The sequence below is a fragment of the Kogia breviceps genome, chromosome 10 (assembly GCF_026419965.1).
Source record: "Kogia breviceps isolate mKogBre1 chromosome 10, mKogBre1 haplotype 1, whole genome shotgun sequence".
In the NCBI taxonomy this organism is placed as follows: Eukaryota; Metazoa; Chordata; class Mammalia; order Artiodactyla; family Physeteridae; genus Kogia; species Kogia breviceps.
This window is the reverse complement of record NC_081319.1, coordinates 36,416,398-36,434,724: the sequence shown is the minus strand read 5'-3', so window position 1 is coordinate 36,434,724 and position 18,327 is coordinate 36,416,398. Positions and strand designations below refer to the sequence as shown.

At 53.5% G+C, this 18,327-nt stretch overlaps 1 protein-coding gene across 4 annotated transcripts in view; it reads right to left on the bottom strand.

Annotated features, from left to right (window-relative positions):
• Positions 1-1,342: 1,342 nt before the first annotated feature.
• Positions 1,343-18,327, bottom strand: part of STIMATE (STIM activating enhancer) — a 54,847-nt gene continuing 37,862 nt past the window's right edge. Inside the window, exons 3-9 of one of the 4 annotated variants that reach the window (XM_067043995.1) lie at positions 17,722-17,817; positions 14,203-14,324; positions 8,795-8,907; positions 7,658-7,735; positions 6,763-6,912; positions 4,400-4,942; positions 1,343-3,781 (exon numbers count right to left, since the gene is read on the bottom strand). In XM_067043995.1, the coding sequence (XP_066900096.1) occupies positions 4,826-4,942; positions 6,763-6,912; positions 7,658-7,735; positions 8,795-8,907; positions 14,203-14,324; positions 17,722-17,817 (676 nt within the window). In that variant the 3' untranslated portion in view covers positions 1,343-3,781; positions 4,400-4,825. Of the gene's footprint in view, positions 4,943-5,157; positions 5,346-6,762; positions 6,913-7,657; positions 7,736-8,794; positions 8,908-14,202; positions 14,325-17,721; positions 17,818-18,327 lie in introns of those variants that run through there. The other 3 variants (XM_059076016.2, XM_059076021.2, XM_059076019.2) reach the window with 3 other exon arrangements.

The following is an 18,327-nucleotide window of genomic DNA, read 5'->3' as shown; positions in this document are numbered from 1 at the left end:
CTATCCCAGCGTGGGGGGTGTCCCGGAGGAAAGAGAGGGCCCTGAGCCAGGGTGGACGGCTCTGAGCTTGTTTTTCTCTCTCTTCTACCCCTTCCCTGGATTCCTGAGGAAAGAGACTTCCCAGCCCCACATCTGCCGCTGGGGAGCATGTGCTCACACGCAGCTCGCTGGGCTCTCACAGTGGACTCAGAGCATGGGGGCTACCCCTGGCTCACAGGTACAGAAGCTGCTGCCAAGGGAAGCCTGGGAGCCACTCCATCTGCATTTTTGCTGATGCCCCTGTCCTCTGTCCAGCTCCCAGTGCAAGTTTAGCAACAGGATGAAGGAGGGAGCAAAGCACCCAGGAAGGGCCGGGAGGAAACCATGCTTTGTGGTAAGGGTACCGGTGAGCTGAAGGCAGGAAACAGCACAGAGCCTCTGACTGAGACGAGGTCACCGAAGGGCATCTGGCCCAAGGACATTTAGGTTGTGAGAGGGTGGGCAAGAGTGAAGCCCACTCAAGGCATGGACAGAGGCACAGGCTCCCTGAAGGTCACTTAGCTCTCCTCTGCTAGTTCCTAATACCCCATCCTTGAAGGGAAGACCCCCGGGACACAGGGCAGGACTCCAAGCCTGAGGTGAGGGTAGGAGTGGATGTGGGTAGGAGGTCAGGGTCCACCCCATTGGATCAGACATGCCCAAGCTCCTCGTCAGTCTGTGATGGAGAGTATTTTTATCCTTGAAGGCTCCAGGCAGACAAAACCCAACCGGGCACTGATGTCTGGCTGTCTGGAACACCACTCCACTGCTGTCAGACCTCATCCCACCCCGATCCCCCCTGCCTGGTCCTGGCCCCAGGAGGCCGATGCGAGCCCTGCCAGGCTCCATCTGAGACGAGTGCTGACATGAGGAATGCCTCTGGACGGGCACAGACCCAGGGCTCCAAACAGGGGCCAAGAGGCACTGAGGGCACTGCTGCTGGCTCCCAGCACTTCAGCTCGGCCCCCACAGCCAGCTCTGCCCAGGGGGGCACCTGCCTCTCAGCCCCATGGCCTCAGGAACAAGGATGTGGGATGTTCACTCCTCACACTCCATCTTTCCGGCACCCTTTGCTCCTCGGGGAGCGGGGGGCAGGCAGAGTAGCTTTTACTCGCATTAACAGGAATTGGAAATGGCAAGAGTATGTTTGGTTTTTTTCCCCTTGGCAGGTTTTGGCTCCCACATCTGCCATAAGGAGATGTCAGATTCATTCTCACTCTGTTTTCTGGGGAGAACCTTCTAACTCACTGGGGACATTTTCTTGACCCCCACTAAGCTGTTTCAACTTCACAGAACACACAACCAACAACCACAAAAGTGATGGTTTCTTTTTTAAAAAAACTGTAATAAGATGTCAAACTTTATTGTAAACCACTTTACAATGTAAGTACATCGTCTTCCCTTTCATTTCAAAAATGTGTTTCTGTGAAACGTAACACCACAGATTTAACCACCCGCGCTGGGAGGGCAGTGGAAGTCGGTCATGGTTTGCTCACGTAGGTCTGACTTCTAATAAACTTCATGAAAAGAGAAATCAAATTAAACCAACCCACCCACCCACTCAGGAGCTCAAGGTCCCTCCCCAGGAGCAAAGCCCTTCAGAAGAGCTGCCAATGTTTCACAGGGTAAAACACAGAGCTCTCCACTCCTAGTTGGAAATGTGTGAAACTTCTAAAGGCCGGTCCTGCCCCCTACAAGGTGGCTGCTCTGGCTGAGGCAAATTCCCAGAGCCGGCTGCATTTGCTTGGCTGCAAAAAGGCCAGTGAATTGCAGTCTGGAGGGCAGAGTGAGCTGCTGACAGCTACTGCTCCCTCCAGGCTCCTGGGGCAGCCTTCAGACGGGGACTCTGGGCTACACCCTCCAGGCCCACACTGAGGAGGGGAAGATACAACCTGAATTTGAGCCTTTATATATTTTCCCTTTAAAGCCATGACAGGTCAACACTAACCCATGACTCCTTGTTGTCAGGAAGAGGCACAGGTTAAAGCTTGAGGCAGGAGACCACCAGTGTGCCCGAAGGCTAACTGACGGGCCTTCACGTGGCAGGTCTTTGGGCTGAGCAGACCAAGAAGCCACTGCCTGGGATCTCACCAACATCCCTCCTTGCCATTGTCAACATCTCACTGTCAGCGAAAGGAAAAATGGGCAACAACGATCTCTTCCATTTGGATATGACAGTTCTACCTCATCGGGTTACTTCTATCAGTTACAAGAAACTTGTTCATGGCCTTGACTTATAAGTTTCCATTATGGATGGCTTGGCTGAGGTCCAGATTTGGACAAATCAGACGGATGGTGCACAATACCCAGTTGGTGTTCCGTGGTTTCTCAAGCACAATGATGCTTGCCATGTGGCAGGTGAAGAGCTGCACCTCATAAGGCACCTTGGAGCAGGTGGTGAGGAAGCTTATCCCAGGGATAAGGCCAAACACATCAGGGCACGCCGTTTAGGCCCACACGCTGACAAGGCCCTGTACGATCAGACTCCCTGTTAGACGTCCATGTCCTAGTTAGCCAGCTATACAACTGAGGCTCAGAGACTAAAGCCCTTTCAAAATCAGGATACAGGGAGAAACCACTGCTCGCTCGCTACCTCTCTGTCCCCCAGACCCACTGCCCAGCAGGCGCTGGGATGAGCCTTGAGATGAGCAGATCATCTGGGGTCTGTATAACCCATAGTTTCCATCCTTCACACCTGTGGCTTCCCCACCCTCGTCCCTGGTTTGGAAACACGAGGAGCTCAAGACTGAAAGTGAAGCTCAGATTCTGGGCTCAGGGAGGTGCAGGAAACAGCTGCGACCACAGGTTATTCAAACCAAGACAAAACAGGAGGACAGAGTAAGGCAAGTCAGCGATGCCTGCCACCTACCAGGACCAATGTCAGTCCTGGTCTTCCCAGTAGGGGGCCCCCCACTAACACAGCTGAGGGTGGGAGGGGGGGAGGAGCATAAAATGAGAGCAAAGCTAAGGGAGAGTGGAGATGGGCTCTAATCTCACCCTGCTCTCCTCTCCAGCTGCAGGTGCCCACCGTAACACAGTCGCCGCCCACTGCAATTCAGGTCCCAGCTCCTCTGGCCCTCTGGACTCCTACAGGACGACAGGCTGAGAAGGCCTCCACAAGGCTTGTCCCTCCATGACCCACACAGGTGAGACTGTGGGAGGCAGAGGACAGGCCCAGGATGCCTGGTTTAACAGCGTGGCTCACATGCCACAATTCAGACCCAATCTGTTTGAGTGACACGTTTTTATGTAGGTTTTTAGGTAGGAACCTAAAAAGAAGGTTCTGGGTGGTGTGGCCTCCCTGCACTGATCTCAACTTCCAGCTCGCACCTCAGCCATGCGGTTCTCTATTCCTAAACTTCCATGACTGCCTCTGGGCTGGGACAAAACACTGGGCTGCTGCTCCCACAGCAGGGCAAGTGCCTGGGTCAGCCCATTCCACTGCCGGGCAGCAGACTCCCAAAGCCACGGGGCCTATGCCCACACTGGAGAGTGGGGGCCACAAGCTTTGAAGCACCTCGTCCTGCCTGTGGACGCAGAGAGCAAGCTCGCTCACCTCCACCCGCTGCTCTGGAGGATGTGAAAAACAGGATCACTTGATCAGATAGGCGTTCTCTAGAAGACGAGTCGACAACACTAAGCGGACAGGCAAGGCGTAGCCTGAGAGGAAATTCCCAGAGCTGGGTCCAGAGCCTGGTTCTGAAGGCTGCACCATGGGAGGCAGGAGGCCGAGACTGTGTTTTAAACTTCAGATCTGGAGGCTCTGAAGAGAGGCAGGGAACAAACAGGAGTGGCCTCAGAGTCTCAATTTCTCTGGACACAACATCCTCTTACGCTCCTTTTTCCAGCATGTTTCACTAAGACCTCTAACCTGCCGGCAGAAGTGCCAAGGAGCTGGCGGGCCCTGGGCAGAGCCCTTCCTATTCCACCCTCACAGGGCCCTGGATCCACATTTGGACTGGCCACCTCCTGCTCAGGCCTGACCTTTGCAGAACCACTGGGTTTGTGGATTTCAGATGAGGGCCCACCTTCCTTCCTACCGGAATCATTTACCTCATCTGATCGTAGATTACCTAACAATATTCCAAATAAAAAATTCCCGACTTTTTCCGCCCACCAGTTCACAACCCATGAAAGGCAAACAAACCCATTTCTTTGGGGATTAAAAAGAGTTTTTAAATACAATAGTATGAAAATATAACTTAAAAATATAAAAGTTAACAGTATACGGAAGACTTAAAAATCTATGTTTTGCCCATGAGTCCCATAGGAAATAAACATATACTCAAAAAACATTAACACTGTGACAGCTCATAAAACCAGCTATAGAAATCAATAGTTACAAAAGCCATTTCGAGTAAGAAAGCGTTGCGGTTCCAACCTGGTCAATGTGTAACTTTTAGCCCCCAAACGTGTCACGTCTTCACATTCCCCAGAGCCTTGGCGAAAGGCTCCACCCACAGTCTGTGTGCACTTGAGTTCTCATCCTTGAGGCCACCCGGCCAGACGCAGGACAGGGCTTCTGGATCCCTCACAACACCGCTTGGGACGACAACACACAAACAAAACGCCTTGCTTGCATATTTGGTCAGTGTTTGTAGTGCAACTGAGTGGGGACCTCCAGCTGCCACGCCGGGCCAGCGGCCTCCCTCCCTCGGGTCACAGTAGTCTAGGAGTGGGCAGAGACCGCGGGAGGAGCGGAGGTAGAAGAGGGGCAGAGAGAGGAGGGGAGGGAAGACGCAGCGGAGCGACCCTCGGCCAACCGGCGACTGGCCGGGCCCTGACCCGACCCCAGCTCGAGGATGCGTCATACAGGCAGCCCGAAGCGGTGCTTCTTTTTCTTCGTGGGCTTCAGGGGGGTCAGTCTCCGGAGGTCCTCCTCCACATCGGACTCCTCCATCTCGTCATCGGCCGAGATCAGGATCTGAGTGGTGGAGAGGCGTGGCCCTGAGTCACTGCCTGCAGTGCCCTCTTCACTACCCACCCTGGACCCCAGCACAGAATGCCAGCCTGTCTAGGAGGCCTCAAGTGTCAGGTTTCTTTAGGAGAAGGTGATGGGGAGGCCCTCTTTACAGAGTGAGACAGGCTGGCCCACCCCAGACTTTGTTTACACCACGTGCATCCACGGGCTACTGATACCAGTGCTGAGTCGACACGCCTCCCCTCTGCTCGTGCTCCCGCTTCTCCATCCAACCTCCGGCTGCGACCGAACCCCCGTCAGAGCAAACTTAGCCTATGGTCATCCTGGCAAAAAAGCCCAGTCTTCACACATGGAGTCCTAGGTCCTTGAAATTGGTTCAAATACAGCAAAAGCAGACTGAAAAGCCCTGTTTTGAAAGGAAAACATCTGTGGGGCACAACATAAAGCAGGGAGATTTCAGAGTGTCTGCTCTGAGCCAGCCCGGTAAACTTCTGAAGACAAACAGAAGCCCTCCGCTCTTCTGAGCCCCCAGAACGATGCAGCCATGCAGCTAGGGCATCTGGGGGGAGACACTCATTTACTGCCCACCTGCCTGGCTCCACAGACCTCAGAGCACCAGGGAAGGACTGGCACAGCCCAGGTCAGGATGGAGAGGCCCGAAGCGCATCTGTGCAAGGGGAGCTCATTCTCCTCCTGGGCAGGGAGGTCTCACCACCCCTCCCTGCAGGGCTTCCTGCCTCCAGTCTTGGTCCCCTGATTGAACACTCTGGCTCCCTACCTGCCACACAAGCACATTCCCATTCCTCACCCCAGATCACAAAGCACCTTGTCCAGCTAACTCAAACCTTTGCCTGTACCTACTTCTTGTCATTCCGTCCTACCCTCCGGAATATATGCTACTCTGGCCACAGTGAATTTCACATTAGTACCCAAATGCCAAACCACATGACCACAACTGCTCAGGAGCAGCTGCTTCTGCCTGAAACACTGTCATTCACCTAATGTTCACTGTGCTCTTACAACCCGACAGGCCTCGTGCCAGATTCTAGGGACACCTAGAGGAGAGACGGGCTTCCCCTCTGTCCTCCATCTAGTCAGCTTTCAAAGCTCCCTCCAGGACGCCCCCAAGAGCTAAACCAACTGTTCCAAGTCCTCACAGGGCTTTGTCAATGCCTCAATCTCAGAACTTATCGCAGAGTGCTACGATGGGCTGTGCAGGCTGTCACCTTCCTTGTCCAAAGTCTGAAGGCCTCAGCCATTTCTGTAGCCCCCATCCCACAGCGCACTGCAGGTGCAAAGTGAGTGCTGTGGGCTGCCTAGGACACACAACCTTGCCTCCAGGGCCCTATTTATGACCACCAATCTCCCTGAAGTCCAAACATTTGAACTCAGGAAACTTGAAAATATGGGGAGGTAAGGTTCTCCCTGGGAGGTCTGGCTATTCCTACAGAAGATTTTTGGTGGCTTAGCCAACACCTCCCTTGCTCTTTGGCGACAGGCAGGGATTCAAACGCCTTGATGCTTAAAGGTCGACGACCAGGCCCACACGTCCTTGACAGCTTCCCTGGAGCAAGGCAGCTCCTCCCTTTCCTGTCTTTCTCCACTGACAGAGGGGCTACTGGAGGCGAGCCACCTGCAACAGATGCTCCAGCTCCCGGCCCTAGGAAGGCCCACGGGATAGCAGCAATGGGTCCAGGCTGGATGGGAGCTGTCAGCCTCCTCTCCCTCCTGCTGGCTGGCGCTGTGACTCAGCACTCAAGAGGACAGATGCAAACATGAGACCAGACCCCTCCTGGGTCAGCGGCACGAGGGCTCGGCCCTACCTCAGACTCCGACTCCTCGTGGGACGCGGCCCTTCGGTAGCGGACCTTGCTGCCGTTCCTCGAGTCCTGGTTGGCTCCCCTTTCTTCTAGCTTAGCTTTCGTCCTTCCCTTTCTCATGAGGAAATTGTCCACTACCCAAAACATCAGAGCCTGGGGGAAGGAAAGTGCAGGTTACTCCGGGATAAGCCATTTGTGAAACCAAGCTGAACAGCCCCACACGCATCCTTCTCACCCCTGCTCCAGATCACAGCATCGAGAACCAGGGAAAGGACAACATCATCCAGGCCCCCTGCTCTTTCTCTCAGCAGTCTACGAAGAGATTCCCAATCTCTATGTCCCTTCTTCTGTTTCACCCCAAGGGGTTCTGTGGTGGTGACTGATGGGTACAGCCTGCCCCGGGTGCTGCAGCAGTTGGCAGAGCGGGGCCTGAACCAAGGTCTCCGGACTTCTGGTGGGGGCTCCTCCCCTGGGCCGAGCAGTTGGCCGGCACACCTGCCACATCTGTCATCCCCAGGTTCCTTTACCGTTTCTTTTCTTATTTCTTAATTTCTAGCCAGAGTGCTCATGAGTTTCTCTTGGAGCCCTGCGGTCAGGAATAAATGATGCGGGTGAATCCCTGACGATCTTAATCTAGAAGCTACTGTTACACACGGGGCAGGGAGGGCAAGACAAAGATCCCAGAACCCTTCATTTTGCACAGAGGCCCCGGAGCAGGGATGAGCATGTTGAGGAAGCAATCCTGCCATCTCCAGGTCCGGGGTGGGGATGAGAGGTGGCAAATGCTTGCATGGAGGGACCCGAGGGCTATAAGGTGTTTTCTCCATCAGACTCAGAATTCTGACAGACGCGGGAAGGCAGGGGGCAAACAGGGTAAAAAATGCAACAAGGCACTGACATTGACAAAGAAGGGGACGATCAGCATGACGATGGCCAGCTTCAGGTCTGGGTTTTCAATGGGATTCAACAGAGCCACCTGTAAAGAGAAGCAGACTCGGTGAGGGTGGGGGGGAGACCCCAGAGAAAGTTCGGGGCAGGGGTGGGGGAGTGATGTGGCGGCACTGGAAATCACCCACGAGGCCTTGCGAGGGGGCTTAGCTTAGACACTCCCCGCCAGAGCCCTGATGAGAACAGCACCTCACACCCAGGGCTGCATGGCCCCCAGACCTGACAGCTAACAAGGGACTGACCCCCTTGGAGACCACTGGGAGCAGTTACTGCTTGAGCTCCAGTCCTGGTGCAGACTTGAGAAGCGAAGCGACGCGGGGATGGGGGACAGGGGACAGGGGTGGGGCGGGAAGCACTTTACGAAGCAGACACGGGGTGGGGTTGGAGAGTGTGAGGAGAGGAGGAGGTTGGCAGGTGCTCATCACAGCTACTAGCAATGAGGTGCCGACCACTTTCTAACAGAAACCCTGCACCCCAACCGCCTCCTCAAGGGCAACAGCTCCCCAAATCCTTGGTTTATTTTCTTAAAAAAATAAATCTCAGCCACAAATAAAACCAAAGCAGGCCAAGATCTGAGTTACTTTTCCCCAAAGTCTCTTTGGCTGGTTTCCTGTGGGCAGTGGAAGCTTAACTGCACAGCCCTGGGGCCAGAGAGCAGGGTTAGGAACTATGGGAACCTGTGACCAGCCACTGCCTGTGGCACCAAAAGGCTCGGTTGAACCACTGGCCAAGAGAGGTGTATGAGGAAGCACCTGCAAACGTAGAGAATACCCGCTGACAACACTTACAGTTAACCGACCACCGTAAGCAAGCCCAGGGTGGGGACTGTATTTTCATGGGCTTTATATATTCCAAGGCTTAATCTAGAGCAGACGCGTATGGCCGAAGTGGAAGGATGCTACGTAAAAAACTGACAAGTTACTGCTCTCGATAGGTAGCCAGGAGCTGCCCCATCAGAACCAATCCAGGTGCATTCATGGAGTTAAAAAAAAACAACCAATTTGGTTTCCCAATAGGGCTGGGGTGGGGGAGTACTGTCTTGCTTAGCATCTCGAGGAGCTGGTAAAGAAGAGAACAAGAGGCAAACCTTCTTCCACTGAAGTATGAGGAGGACAATGAAGACGACAGATTTTTCAAAAATCATGATCACGATGTAAAGGGCACACTGTCCAAACCAGGCTCCGCACTGCAGAGGGTCTCCTGCAGGGAGAGCAGGCTTGGTCACGCGGGGCGCAGACACCAATGCCCCCCCCCCCCACTGCCCACAGCTCCTGTGAGCCCTCACACCCCACCCCACCCCACCCTACCCCAAAGCTCCTGAATGAGCCCTCCAGAGCACCAAGAATCAGCTTGGCCGAACAAACAAATGTGGCTGTTTAAACAAAATCAGAGAATTCCTAATTTGGAGATACCAAAGTGGCCTTTCTTTTAAGACAGCCCAAGATATAATTACAAAGCACTAAAGTTAGTAAGTGCCCATTGCTGGAGCTCAGAAAAGCTGGCTCTTTTTGTCTACTGGCAGCAGAGGCTGTGTTAAGCAACACTGCTATTATTATCCGTTGTTGATTTTTCCAGTGGCTGTAGTGCTACCCATACTTTCCCCTGTCCATGAGCGGGCTGAGGATTTGAATCGTGAAGGCAGCAAATGACCTCTCTGTTTGTCTCCTACCCCCGGCCCACTCTCCCAGCCATTCCTGCTGCCCTCAGCCCTGAAAGCAGAAATCTGACTCTGGGGAAATTCAGATTCTGTCTAGGGGGGGCCCCCCAAAACACCTTGGGCTGGGGACATGGAAGAAAAGAGAGGAACCTCCAAGGTGAGGAGGGCCTGTGACAAAGGTCCGTCTGTGATGCCATTGGTCACTGTGCTTGAGAAACAGCACAGGAATCACAGGAATCCAACAGTCCGCAATGGGGGACACTCAGTGCCTCCAGAAAGTTTCAAAAGGGACTTGATGAAGGGCGGAGGACCCCTCCAGGGAACATCCTACATACTCAGTGACAGGCAGAACCCGTGGGATGGGTGAGTCCCTGGGGAGCCACAAACGCCTCCAGAGCGAGAGACCCAGGGGAGAGTGGGGGGGTGGGCGGACGCCGCCAGGGGCCACTCTGGAAGCCCTGCCGGAGCTGTGTGACCACGTTGACCTGGAGGGGGCTAGAGAGTAACACTGCAGGGGAGAGAAAGGCCCCAGTCCAGGCTGTGAGGAGAATCTGGCCTCCAGAGGAACATCCGGCTTCTCATTTGATTCGGCAGTTTCTGCAGCAATCCCTGTCCAGCATGGGTGCCGGAGGCCCGCAGCCTTGCCAGCTGTATGTGGTGGAACCCCAGTGGACACCTTCCAGCAGCCGTAATGGACACAACCCCAGGCTATTCCCTTTTCTGGAAAACCTCTGGAGAAGTGCACAGAAAACATGCAGAAAGACATCACTGCCTCTTCTGTAGTGTCCTATTTACTTTCACATTTGAGCCAAAAAGCCATTTCAGAAGTGCAATCTCTCCTAACTAGATTTTTAATGGAGTTTTGTAATCCTTTCGGTAAACTACCTGATGTTATTGAGGAAAGTCCTCAAAAACAGCAGCTGAAAATACTTGTTAAAAACTGTGAAGTGAAACGGGGGACAGTCAGACAGAAGCGCTGGTAGGACTGGGACTGAATCCCAATCTAGTCTGAATTGGGACTAGCGTGTTTAAAAGTCAACACAACGAGTTAACATTTAATATCAGAAGAAAATATACTTGCTCAGAGCATGCTCGCTCCATTTGCTCCAAGTTTTAAGTGGCCGACAGAGAAAGAAGATGCTTTTCCTTCTCCGGGGGCCTCATGCTGCCCCCTGAATTCCACTGCTCTGAGTTTCGGAGCCACAACTTCGAGGCAGCTGCCTCTGTTTTTCACGTAGATGCTTGAGTAAGAAAGTCTAAAAACATGGTGAGGACTTCCCTGGTGGCACAGTGGTTAAGAATCTGCCTGCCAATGCAGGGGACATGGATTCGAGCCCTGGTCCAGGAAGATCCCATAAACCACGGAGCAACTAAGCCCGCACACCACAACTACTGAGCCTGCGCTCCACAACTACTGAAGCCCACGTGCCTAGAACCCATGCTCCGCAACGAGAAGCCTCCACAACAAGAAGCCCGTGCACCACAACGAAGAGTAGCCCCCACTCACAACTAGAGAAAGCCCGCAGGCAGCAACGAAGACCCAACGCAGCCAAAAATAAATAAACAAACAAACAAACAGATAAATAAATACACGGTGGAAAAAAAGAGTAAAAAGTCACATGTGACCCCACTCTCACACACCATTTCCTCCAAGCATCCAGCCCTCGTAGCCACAGCTGGAGTGAGCGCACATGTGCTGGTTTTTCCGATTTGTTTCATTTGAGAGTCTGTCCACAGCCTCGTCTTTTAAGGACAGACTAGCCAGGCATTCTCGCGTGCTCTGCTTTTTATCACACTGGACATGCTGAGGTGCGTGGGTGTTTGTTTTTGTTGGATTTTTGGATTATTTCCTCAGGATAAATCACAGGGATGGATGGGACCAAAAGGATGGAACACATCTGTATCTAGAGAGGCCTCCGGAGGGAGTACAGGGACAGGGGCAGGCAGCAAAGCCCACACACCACTGGTGCCCAAAGGACAGAGACCTCGTTTTCAGGGCTTCTGCCTAAGGAAGAGCAGCCTGGTCTTCAGACTGCAAACACCACGTACTCCCTGGACCCTGTCTCGCCCCTCAGGGCTGTGTGGTCTATTCCCCATGGCCCATGTTCTTGTTAGCAAGTTCACCTTCTCTTCTAGGGACCATGGAAACACCTAGAAAACAAGACCCTTTTCTTCTCTCACCTGAGAAGAGAGCTCTGTGGCCTACCTGGAACTATTGCCTCAAGTGAGTGGGCCGGTTAACGGGTGCAATAGGTAGAATAATGTCCACAACCTAATCCCCAGAACCTGTGACTATGGAGCTACTGTGCCAGAGACTCAAAGCTACAAGTGGATTAAGGCTGCTGATCAGCTGACTAAGAGAGAGAGCATCCTGGACTATCCAGGTGGGCCCAATGTAATCACAAGGGCACTTTATAGAGTGGAAGGTGGGGGAAGGTCAGAGTGATATGATATGAAAGGAACTCAACCTGCATCTGCTGGCCCTGAAATTGGAGGAAGGGGCCACGAGCCAAGGAATGTAGGTAGCCTCCAGAATGTGGAAAAGGCAAGGAAACCCAATTCTCCCCTTAGAGACTCCAGAAGGAACCAGTCCTGCTGACACCCTGGTTTTAGTCCATGAGACCCATGTTGGACTTCTGAACTACAGACAATAAGATAATAAATTTGTGGGTTTTTTTTTTTTTTTTTTTTTCCCGGTACGTGGGCCTCTCACCGTTGTGGCCTCTCCCATTGTGAAGCACAGGCTCCGGACGCGCAGGCTCAGGGGCCATGGCTCACGGGCCCAGCCGCTCCGCGGCATGTGGGATCTTCCCAGACCGTGGCACGAACCCGTGTCCCCTGCATCGGCAGGCAGACTCTCAACCACTGCACCACCAGGGAAGCCCTAAATTTGTGTTGTTTTAAGCCACTAGTTCTGTGGCAATTTGTTATAGCAGCAAGAAAAAACAACAGAAATTGACAGAAATAGAAACCAGGTAACTGACATCCACTATCCTTCCTCAGCCTGGGGAGGGAGGACCCAGACGGTCCACGATAAAGGGCAGCTTCATGTGGAAACACCCCGGCTTGAAGACTCTGGGTTCCCAAAGGCAGGGGTGGGATGACCCAAGGGCAGGGGCTGAGGCAGGCTAAGTGGTGGAGGAGGGTGGCATGGAAACAAGAGGTTTAAACAACCATTGCCTTCTTCCTTTCAATCTCTCTTAAGGATGCAAACAAAGCATGCTGGGAATAGGTGGTACCATAATGTCCAGCATATCAGGACCAGACTTGGCCTCCACTCCCAGGTCACTGAGCGGCACGACTGGCCATGAGTGGCTCCCTCGTAGCACTGCTCAGCTACAGGTGAGTCGAGAGCCCTGCCTTCCAGTAGGGATCTTAAAGGCAAAGAAGAAGCTATGAGCGCTGCTCTTGGAGATGGTGGGAGGATTGCATATCTCAGTGTAGTAGCCAAGAGGCCCTCCAAGCTGTGCACTGTCTGGGTGAGAGTCCTGTGTCACTCAACCCCTGTGGATGCCTATCCTATAAATGAGGATGATGTTGCTTTGGTCCATGTGTGCTGTGGTCCATTTCCATCCTCCAAGTTGAGGAGTCAATGACTTGGAGCTTCTCTGCAGCCTTCCCTGGAGACACAGGGGCACACGCTGTGTGTTGGACACTATCTTAAGTCAGTGACTCATCAGGCATCAAGTAACAAGGCTAAGAAAAGCCCTCCCCTGAGCTCATCTCCCGTCAACGGAGAAAAACAATTACTTAAGATTTCTAGAAATACCCAAGGCACTCACAGCCAGCTCCACGAACCGGCTCCCCTTTTAAATGTCAGTCCCTTGTGGGTCTTCAGCCATGAAGGAGTGAGTGGCCATCGGGCCCAGAGCCGTGAGCTCTTTGGGAGGTGTGACCAGGAAAGGAGAGTGGGATCCAGAATCCCACTGTCGTTCCATCACAGAATCCCTCCTTCTTGTCCCACGTGCCCCTCTCATGGCAAAGACTCCACTGATGTCGTTCCCATGAATGGGAGCTCCTGGCTGTTGTGAAGGTGGGAGACAGCTAAATCTCCAGAGTGGGGCAAGGGCCAAAGAAGCCCCTCTCACCAGCAGCCCCGTTGAGGGCACATCCAGCTGTTTCTCTGGGGGTACCAAGTAAAAGGCACTGCATTTGTGCCCGGCGCCAGCATGAAGGCAGCTTCCCACCCAGGCTGTATCCCACGGGGTATGACAAGATGGGAGTGGGTCAAAGCTGGGCCAGCATCCCTAGGTCACCTGTTTCATGCTGTGTCTCTGTGAGTTGAGGATTCACCTGGTGTCCCTTGTGACCGTACATGCCGGATGCTGGGGTGGGGGCAGCCCACGATCAGCAAGGTGACTTGGCCCCGGGGTGGCGGGATGGACACTCCAGTCTTGACCTTGTGAGCCCCAGTAGTGGGATGGCCCAGTGACAGGACAAGCACAGACATGCAGCAAAAAGAGGGGCAAGTCTCAAACTGAGAGTCGCCTCCCATCTCTCTAGCGAGGTGGGCAGGTGGTATGAGCCTGGTGGGAAGTGTGGCAGTGTGAGGTGGCCTTACAGCCCTGCAGGTGAGGGCTGTGCCCCTCCCTGCCTCTAGGGCGTCTCCTGTCTCCTAGGAGCCTAGGCAGCGAAGCAGGCACCCACCTGCCTCGGGCATGTGGCAGGAGGTTGGAGCTCAGGCTCCAGAACAAGCCTCTCCACCACACAGAGGACACAGCCACCAGCTCTTGAACCTTCTCCAAACCCAATGGCCTGGAGGGCTGTATTGGGCAAGGAGCAGAGTCCCCTCCAGGAAGCCCCCTCCACAGCCCTGCCTAGCGTCCGTGGTACGTTACCATATTCGCCAAAACGCAGGGACTCCCACTGCTGCCACTCCACCAAGACGCTGACGGCGCGCACGCCCATGTAGATGAGCAGCATGCCCACGGTGGCGTCCAGGAGGAAGTTGATGAGGTACCTGTGAGGAGAGGGCACAGTGGCACCATCAGGAAACACCACCCAGGGAGCTGGGCCCACGTGCTTCCAGGGCCAAGGTCAAGGCTGGGGACCCAGCACTGTTTGGTCCTGTTCTGGGAGGTGGGAGCCTCCAGTGTGCCTGTGCAAGAGGCTGCAGGGCTCACCTCTGGGAGCCCAGGAAGGCCTCACGCCCCGGGACAGTGCACTGCTCAAAGTGGGTGGAGGAGCGACCAGGAAACTTGAAAGCCCTCAAGTGTTCCCGCCAAAGACTGGGACAGAGTGCCTGGAAGCAGCCAAGGAGGCCAGTAGCAAAACAGAACTTAATCGATAAAAATAATTTGTGCCATAACTGTTCACTCCCTGGAGGCCCAGCCCTCCCAAGGCCCCGAGACAGTGCTGCTGCAGCAGAGCAGTTCAGGAAATGGCCCCCAGGGTTTCCTAGACCAAAGAGGGCAGGGCCACGTGGCCCTTGCTCATCCCTGTGCTTCACAGCCTGCCACGGAAGCAAGCACAAGTAAATATTTCTAAAGAGAGAGCTTAACGCCCCATGGAAAAGGCAAGATGATGGAGGAAGGAGAGGAGGGTCAGAAGAGCATGCCCACCCTGACCTCTCGTTCTTGTGGGCTGTTTCCATCTGTCTGACAATACCCCTTCCCTCACCAAGGAAAGGCCCCTGGCTCACCGGCCTTCCCTCGAGGGCCCTGAACACAGGCTGCAGCTCTCCAGACAAAGCAGGAGACAAGCAGTCACGGGGTCAGGTGCTAAGCCCTCCAGATGCCACATGGCTAGGAAACCCCCCAGGGAAGCTCTGGATACCACAGACCAACTGCGGCACTGCTGAGTTGCTCAGGCTCGAGACATTTTATGCAGGCCCATGGCCCCAACCTCAGCGGCCTCAGTGCCATGCACAGCACTCTGAAACCTGAGGGAGCATGTGCTGAGTGGGGAAGGGGGCGGCTGCCAGTGCCCTGGAGTGGTGAGAAAACCAGAGGGAGGGGACGGCCTTTTCTTCCTGCCTGCCCTTCCTCTTTAAAATCACAAGGGGTCACTCTCAGACCACAGACCAGACTGCTTCCCAGGCAGTTTCTCCAAGTTCACAGCTGAGCTCTGGCCCTAGGCTAAAGCTGCTCTCAGATGCTTAAACTGCATTGGTTTCAAGTGGTACTGACATCTGGGACCCATCCTGAAAATATCAAGAGAACCTGATACACATGCATGCATTAGTTCATTCATCCCTCACCAAACACTGATTCGAGCCTACTGTGTGCCAGGCCTTGGGAATAAAGACAGAAAGCTCTAGACTCTATACTCAACACAGGTTGAGACTGGCAGCCAACAGGGTATCCTGTGGGTCCCGGAGCCAGACTGGCTGGGTTCAAATCCCCGCCCCATCACTCTTGAGCTGTGTGAACTCGATTAAGTTATAGAAATCTCTCTGTGCCTCAGTTCTCTAACTGTAAATGAGGATAATCCAAGTATCTATATTGCAGGGCTGTTATGAGGATCAGACGAGTCAACACACGTGAACAGTGCCTGCCACGTAGTAAGTGCTACACAAATGTGCTGTTAGAATCATAGCCCCTCGATGTCACAAAAGCCAAACCCCCACCCAGAGCAGTATCCCCAGCACGGGGCAACCCTGCAGCCACAGGAAGCTGTTCACCCTCCTCTGTTTGTACATTTCTCCTCTCCCTGAACTGACTGGCTTCCCTTCTAGGTCTGTAGAGTACCAAGATGCCCAAGGTCCAGCCCAACCATTCCCCCATTTGTAAAAAGTCACAGGGCTATTCACGGATGATGGGGCTGGAACGGATCCTGCTGCAGGACTTGCTCTTCCACAGGCCAGGACCTCTCCACTCTGTGGGGCAAGGCCTGCTCTGCCTGCCTAGTCTCCCCCCAACAGCTCTTCAACAGACTGCTGGAACTCACATGTCTTTCCTATGTTTTAGTGACAATATCCTCTGATTGAGCTATTAACATCTTCATTGGCAAATGCCTCTATGACTCCCAACGTTGCAAGTACTCATCATCTCATGAAACCTTCATGGTGATCCTGGGGATCTGGATGAGGAAACAGAGGCTCAGGGAAGTTGAGCTGCCTTCCTGCTGACTGGCCTCCCATTCAAGGGCTCTTTTCACCACACCTAACTCCATTGTGGGCCTTTTCTCCTCTGGCTAAGCACTCGAGATCTGTCAGCAGTCCCCTCTCCATCCCAGCTGTGATTCAGTTTGTCAAAGTCCACCAGTGACCAAGGCAGCACCAGGAGACAGGGTTCCTCACCCCAGTGTCTCCAGGGTGAGCAGCTGGCTCTCGGCATATCCCAGCCAACCAAGACAATCCACCAGAGGATGACACAAGCTTGCTGCTGGGCTCAAGGGTTAGAAGGACAAGGCCCTTTCCTAACCAACTCCCCTATGGGAGGATCGCCCTTCCGGTCCCCTGCTGTGGGACTACACCCTAACAGATTACAACCTATCCAGGTCTTAAGGTAAAAAACCCTGGGGAGGGAAGACTTTACAACCTCCTTCTGAATCGGGACCTGAACTAAATCTCAAAACTACACACTGTCACCAAACAAGAGAAGCTTAAAGGACTCTTCCAGTCCAAATGGTCTTAAATACACATTGAACCTCTTGGCAAGGGATTCACCAGCCCTCCACCCCACTCTCCCTCAGAGGCACGGCGGGGCTGAGGGGCATTCCAGGCAGAGGGCAGTGTGAGCAAAGGCAGAGAAGCAGGAGACAGCTGGGGCTGGTTGAGGGCCACCAGGAGCAGCCCAGCATGGCCGGAGCACTCAGTTTGAGCGAGGAAGGCAGCAGATGGAGCCAGGATAAGGAAGGGGCACACCTCTTCTACTCCATCTGCTAAGAGTGGCACTGTTCGGGTGCTGTCAGCAAGGAGGACAGGTATCATGGCCCAACTGGGGTTTTAGGCAGATGGCTCTGGGGGCTGTGTGGAAGGAACACTGACAGCACTGACAAGGCAGAACCACCCATGGTCTTCAGGTCAAAGAGGTCAATGATGGTCAACAAATGGTCAACAATGGCTTTGACCCTGAATGGCTGACACCACAGAGAAGCCCCTATGTGTACTGCTCCAGCACAGACACTCCTTCGGGGCATTATGCTGCTTTGCCAGGGGCTGCTTGAAAACTGGGAGACATAAGGGCACTAGAAGGCCAAGGGACAGAACTTAGGTTGATTAACAGAAAGCCAGAGCACAGGGCAACTGTCACTGGGCAAAACCTTAACACCCAGCATGCACACAACAATCTCTCAGATGAGCACAGAGACGAAGGGGAGTTGCCCCTTCCCCAGGCTAGAGGGAACATGACCGGCAGCAGAAAGCAAGGCATGGAGGGGCAGGTGATGTTTGCACTCAAATACGGGCCACTTACAGTGAACAAGGGTCCTCTTCAGTGAGATCTGCTAGGTACACATTGGCAAAGTGGATGAACAGCATTCCTATGGCTTGTTTGGAAGTGTCTAAAAACCTGTACAAAATAGAATCAGCACTTGTTATCACTCTGACAGGAGGGTAATAACCAATTTGGGGAAAATGATAAGTCTGAAACAGGAAAAAAAGAAAAAAGCCACTGGGGAGACCCCAAACTTCCAGTTACTAGTCACCTCTTCCTGGGACGTTGGGACTAACTCAGGCTTGGCATTTCAGCCCCCTTTCAAAACCATAACACTGCATCTCTGAAAGGCCACTGATTAATAACACAGATTTAAACACACGAAACACATTTAAAATGTGCATTTTCACTTTTTCATTTATGTTACTTCAAAACAAAATGCTTGAACGCAGCTTTGGATGGGGTCCGAGGTGCCTCTACTTTAAAGAGCTCCCAGCCGACTTCACACATGAGCTGAATGATGTGCAAGCTTAACGAGACTTGCACTCATCCAGCACTGCCTCTGGAACCCCAAACAACCTTCAGCTGTTGCCGTTTGAACAACGGGCTCGTTTGGGGCAGACAAACTTTTCTGTAAAGGGTCTG